The sequence below is a fragment of the Mytilus trossulus genome, chromosome 12 (genome assembly GCF_036588685.1).
Source record: "Mytilus trossulus isolate FHL-02 chromosome 12, PNRI_Mtr1.1.1.hap1, whole genome shotgun sequence".
NCBI classification, from domain to species: domain Eukaryota; kingdom Metazoa; phylum Mollusca; class Bivalvia; order Mytilida; family Mytilidae; genus Mytilus; species Mytilus trossulus.
In genome coordinates this window covers 26802478-26808714 of record NC_086384.1, presented here as the reverse complement: position 1 = coordinate 26808714, position 6237 = coordinate 26802478, and the positions used below count along the sequence as shown (strand labels likewise).

General features: G+C 31.6%; 1 protein-coding gene across 1 annotated transcript in view; it reads left to right on the top strand.

The window, feature by feature from the left end:
- The first annotated feature begins 1378 nt into the window (after positions 1-1378).
- The window catches only part of LOC134693670 (aromatic-L-amino-acid decarboxylase-like), a 44638-nt gene continuing 39779 nt past the window's right edge, over positions 1379-6237 (top strand). Inside the window, exons 1-2 of the mRNA XM_063554564.1 lie at positions 1379-1579; positions 5446-5559. Of these exons, the coding sequence (XP_063410634.1) occupies positions 1379-1579; positions 5446-5559 (315 nt within the window). The remainder of the gene's footprint in view (positions 1580-5445; positions 5560-6237) is intronic.

Sequence of the window (6237 nt, the reverse complement as noted above, 5' to 3'; positions counted from 1 at the left end):
TCTGAATTACTTAATTACTTAATTTATTGGTATAACATATTTTTCTTTCTCTCTTCGGGGTACTACTGCTTGTGTATGAAGCCCTCTTAGTTTGACATATGTGGACAGTTTTAACCCCGCCGCATTTTTGCGCCTGTCCCAAGCCAGAAGCCTCTGACCTTTGTTAGTCTTGTATGATTTTTAATTTTAGTTTGTTTATAGTTAGGAGTTCAGTATTACGTCCATTATCACTATAATATTACCATATGTTTAGGGGCCAGCTGAAGGACTCCTCCGGTGTGGGAGTTTATCGCTGCATTGAAGACCCATTGATGACCTTCAGATGGTGTCTACTCTATGGTCGGGTTGTTGTCTCTTTGACACATTCCCCTATTCCGTTCTCTATTTTATGTTACCATTTGATTTTCAAAGCCATTGAGTGGAAGTACCCCGAATGACCCCCTTCAATGTAGTTTTTGTTTTGATTTATACATTATTAAACGTTTATTTAAATTGTTTTCCATTTTTTGAAGTTCCTGAAAAAACATAATGATTAAGTTAATACTATAGCCAATCAACTTATATGTTTATAGATGTTTTGATATTAATACTGTTTAAGTATTAACCTTTTGTACGAGCACAAATTCAAGATTAAAGCAAAACCAAAAAAGAAAACCATAATAAAGAAATATTATTTCATTGATCTGATTAACCGAAACATAAACAAGTTTTGAAAGGAAGTCAGCAATAGAAAACATAAATGAACACATTTTACTTCCATCCTCAGTTCAAACAACTACATGTTTGACATATTTTTTGTAAAACAAAATGCCTTTTAAAATGTTAAAAGTCAGAGGTTTCAACATGCAGAAGTCTGGATATGGTTCCTCCTACAAGTTGTTATGCTTCACTAAACATTTCCTAGCTATGTTCAAATACCTGAATGATCAAAGCAATGAAAGACTTCTTAATTTGTCAAAATCTTTTACAGACATCGAACACATACGGGCGATTAACTGTGCTTGATAAATTGATTAATCTATATACAATAATTCTACACCGGAAATAGAAAAAGTCATCGAAAAATGTCCGTGTCAACCACAGAAATCACAAATTATTTGCTTTATTCTTGAATAATTTCCCATTTCTTGTTTAATTGTTCTAAATTAACGACAATCGAATATTTATGATACTGATATAATTGACGTTTATTTAAAACCGGCGTCTTAATTTTTGGAAACGTCAACTGCAGACGACAAATTGATCAACGAGTTTTGAATTTTTAGGATTGTCTGTTTCGGACAAATCATACATCATTCAAGTTCTACAACTTGCCAGATAAAGTCTACATTTCGAATCGGCACTGAATCAAACAAATATTTTCATGCTTACTTTCAAGATGGATGCATCAGACTTTAGAAAACGCGGGAAAGAAATGGTGGATTATATTGCAGATTACATGGAGACGATAAGTAACAGAAGAGTTACTCCGGATGTAGAACCTGGATACCTCGCGGAGAAGCTCCCCAAAAGAGCTCCGAAAAAAGGAGAAGAATTTAACGATATTATGATTGATGTGGATAAATATATCATACCAGGAGTGAGTATTAACTGACTTAACTATTTATTATTATTACGATGAGTCCCGATTGAAATGGGGTTCTAATTTCTAAATTTGATTTGTTTTATCATGTATTCTAATTTTTATGTTAAACACCCAATTATTCCCTATTTTTTTATCGAGCTCATTCGTTTCTATTCTGTGAACACCACTGACTAAAAACCCTTATCAAGGGAGGGTTCGGAATGATGAATTGTTTATATAATACTTAAGGATGCATTCTTCTGACATTTCAGTCTCGTTCAGTCTCGTTGAAATCTCGTTCTTGAAATATTTCCAAAACATATGATGCTGGTGAAAAATAACAATGAATTCTAAAAATATTATAATCAAACATAACTCTGTGAAAAAATTGTGTATTTACAATGAACGGTTTTTGAGTAATCCAGTTTTCAATTTTTCGCCCTATGAAGTCAGTATTTTTAGCCCAAAGTTTGAGAAAATGGGTGAGGGATACAAAAATGATTTTACAAGAATCGTTTACATCCCATTTCATTTTGGTCTTTTCAAATTTATTTGGAGCCCCCATTTATCACAGTAACTATATAGTTTATCAATACACATCAGCTGTTTCTGACATCAATACTAAGTCATCTGCATACAATAAGCAATTAAGGTGTAAGGAATTTAAAATAGCAGTTTTACATGTCTCATCAAAAGAGTCAAGAATATCATTTATAAAAATTTTAAATAAAGTGGGGCTTAAATTATCCCCTTGTTTGACTCCTATGTTAGATGTAAAGTTTTCAGTCACAGAATATTTGTTTACCTTTACACAAAGTTCAGTATTATTATACATATATTTTAGAGTGTTATAAAATAAATCACTGACTCCAATATTTCTCAGTTTATAAAAAAGTCCATCATGATTACCAGTATCAAAGGCTCTTCGTAGGTCAACAAAGCACGTAAAGAACTTTTTATTGCCTTGTTGAGTATACTTTTCTATAAGAGTTCTCAAAACTAAATGATGATCACTGCCTTTACAGAAACCAATTTGTTCCGGTTTAGTTATATTTCTACTTGCCAAAAATTTCTCTAAACGAATGTTTAAAATTTTCACAAATAACTTGCCTAAACAACTTCCAATGATAATTCCTCTATAATTTGAAGGATCATCTTTTGAACCACTTTTAAATAAAGCAACGATATATCCTTTTGCCCAAATTTTTGGAAAATTTCCCGAGTTTAAGATACTATAAACAATTTTTGAAAACAAGAAACAAAATATATTTGACTGGACTTCAACATTTCATTTAAAATTGAGTCGAAACCACTGGCTTTTTTTATTTTTTAGTGTACTAATCGCCTTTTCTATTTCTGCTTTTGAAATCAAATTATCAAGTTCAGTAAATATTTTTTCTCTTTCCATGTCTTTTAGCTTATCTTTTAAATATAAATATGTACGTGTAAATCAATTGGGGCAGGCAGCAGTATCAAAGTTCTGTGATCCGATACTTTTATTTAATTGAATGCATTTTAATTATGAATCTTTTTCATCGCATTATATTATGTTTGTCAGCGAAAAATCACAAAGTTCGGGTTTGCAAACTGACTTAGATCTAAATCTTTCCTAATTGCAACGAGTTATTTTTCCTTTCTTTTTGACATTTATAAAAAAATATTAATTGATATGATTTTTGATACAGATGTTAATTTTTTTTTTCTCTCTGTTGCATTTGATCATCACTTGGCGTCCGTTGTCCGTCTTCATCGTCCGTTACCTTTTACAAAAATCATTTCCTCTGAAATTACTGGGCCATATAAAACCAAACTTGGTCTAAATCATCCTTAGTGTATCTAGTTTGAAAAAAAATATCCGATGACCCACCCATTAACCAGGATGTCTGCCATGGCTAAAATATAAAACATGAAGGTAAAATACGGTTTTTGGCTTATAGCTCTGAAACTAAAGCACATACAGCAAATCTGACATGGGCTAAATTTGTTCACCAGGTTGAGATCTATTTGTCATGGAATTTTCAGACGCATCATACAACCTATTAATGGGTATCTACCCTTAAATTGGTAATTTTAATGAAATTTTGCAGTTTTTGGTTATTATCTTGAATATTATTAGTTTTTAATAGATAAATAAACACTTTAAATCACAGCAAGGCAATTTCTATTAATAAGTCAAAGAAACTAAACAGACTAAAAGATCAATACTAGTAATAGGAGATCAACAAAAAGAGATTTTTGTCGTGATGTCTATTCTCGTCTAGATACAATGTTGGTGAGTGTGCTTAATGTTTGATACTAGTATAACCATACACAAAGATGAGCGACGCAGACTTGTTTCTTTTGTCTTCACATATTAAAAAAGGCAAACAAGCTAACTTACATCAATGAGACGAGAACCCTCCCAAAAATAACCAAAATACTTCCTGAGGGCAATATACACATTCCAACAATACACCCAATGTTACAGCTGTGAATAAAGAAGACAATTAATAAATATCAATTAATAATAAGATATATAAGTAAGATAAGAAAACTTTATTTTGATTCGGTAAAGTACAAATAAGCAATACAAGCTCTGAGGAGCTTTTGACCGAATATAAAAACATGTAAATAACATAAAAACAGACAATTTTGACGTATAAAACAACCTGTAATACAAAGTTGAAATCTCACATACATAGCATGCAATAAAAAATAAGCAAAACATTTTAGAATAAAGTAAAAACATGCTAGACCAAAGCAACCAAAAGCAACATAAATTATAAGCAGCTCAAGAGTTATCTGCAACCAGAACAGTGACATTCCAAACCGTTCCAGGCCTGAACAAGACTTTTAAAATGTGAAAAACTATTTTCAGTCGTGAAATGGTTTTGAAGGTTGTTCCTTAAAGTAGCAGCAGTTAATTTGAACGATATTTTTTTTATCATAACGGTTTGACTTTACCTGTTGAATTTCCAGAATATTTAGATTTTTTGACATTTACCAAATTTTGTAAGCACTCAGGAGCTATATTGTTATAATTTTAAAAGTTTCTAGAGCCATTGTTCTTATCCGTCTGATCTGCAAGGAGGGCACCTTAGCTTTAAGTAAGAGGTCTTCGTAGGAGCTGGTTAAATCCTCATATACAAAACGGAGTGCCCTTTCCTGCACCTTTTCTATTTTTTTGGAATTTTCCCCAGTGCAAAAATGCCATGCCAAAGGGCAAAAAATTAAATTACTAAGAATAAAAGTTTACTAAGCCTATACAAAAATGAGCCTATACGTTTTAAAACATTTAATTGATGTGAAGCCTTCCTAAAGATTGAGCTGATGTGAACATCAAAATTTAGCTGCATGATAGTCTATTTCAATGCCTAATAATTTTACTGTTTGAATTTGTCAGGATTTGCTTGCATTTTATTCACTTCGAAGCACTCAATAAGTATTTTTGAATCAGATTCCAGAGTTGAAATTAATAAATCGAAATAACAACTTCACGGAAGAACTACAACAAATGAAAAGCTGATACTGCCCATTACACCGCCTCCTTTTCCCTTCAAATCATTTTGTTCGAGTATTTTAAATACTAGTAAGCTTGGATTGGCATGTTGAACATGTATTCGCGTGTTACTATTCATAAAGAGATACTTGTGTTATCTTCCGATATATAAGCAAAGGTTGCGGGAGTATAACAAGTAATGAATATATCTTGCATGTAAGGCAAAAGGTAATTTCACACGAGTTCTAGTTTGAATCGTATATACATTGCTCTTTTTGTTTATCCATCATCCCTAAATTAACAAACTCCCTAACTCGACCATTTTGTAATCTCTATCAGTTGTTTTAAAGAAAGATAAGTACACCAAAAAAAATGCAGTTATTTATTAATTTTATTTTTTCAGATCACACACTGGCAACATCCACACTTTCACGCCTTTTTCCCAGCTGGCAATTCTTTCCCATCAATTCTTGGAGATATGCTGTCGGATGCGATTGGGTGTGTTGGATTTTCTTGGGTTCGTATCTACTTTTTGGTTGTTTAAGATGTTAATGATTATTTTCTGTCTTAATTATTTGGGTAAGAGTTTAACATGTTTAATCTCGTTCGTTAATTGTTAAAATTGTTTAGTAGAAAAAAATTGACATGATGCTAATGTATATTCATCTTAAAAGATAGCAGAAATAAAATTAATGCGTTGTCTAGTCTTTATTTTATTTGTGAGTGCCATAGCGCTTCATGACGCCAAGTGCGTATGTTTCCTACACAGGCAAAATAGTTCTGTAAATTAGTGTTGATAAAAATTAATGCTTAATCTTAATTGATTTCTTTTGTGGTATATTTTAAGTAAAGTGAAACAAGATTTTGTTATTATCTATTGATGTGTAAACTGCTTCGTTCGCTTCTATACTCTTTTTTTAAGTGAGACGACAGAAATCATAAACGGATTAACATATTATTTATAGCCAACATATTATGATTGAAGCTAGAGACCGAAATCAGAGATCTATATCATAATCCGACAAGAATGTTACTATACGAATCCTTGCTTAATTATTCAGATTGCAATAATTTCATTAAAACAAAACTTTCAAGTGACCACACAAAATACATATATATGCACATAGAAATAGACTTTAATTTGATTGGTTGATTAATGAAAGTCTACATATCAGAGTGTCCTTTCATGATGAGC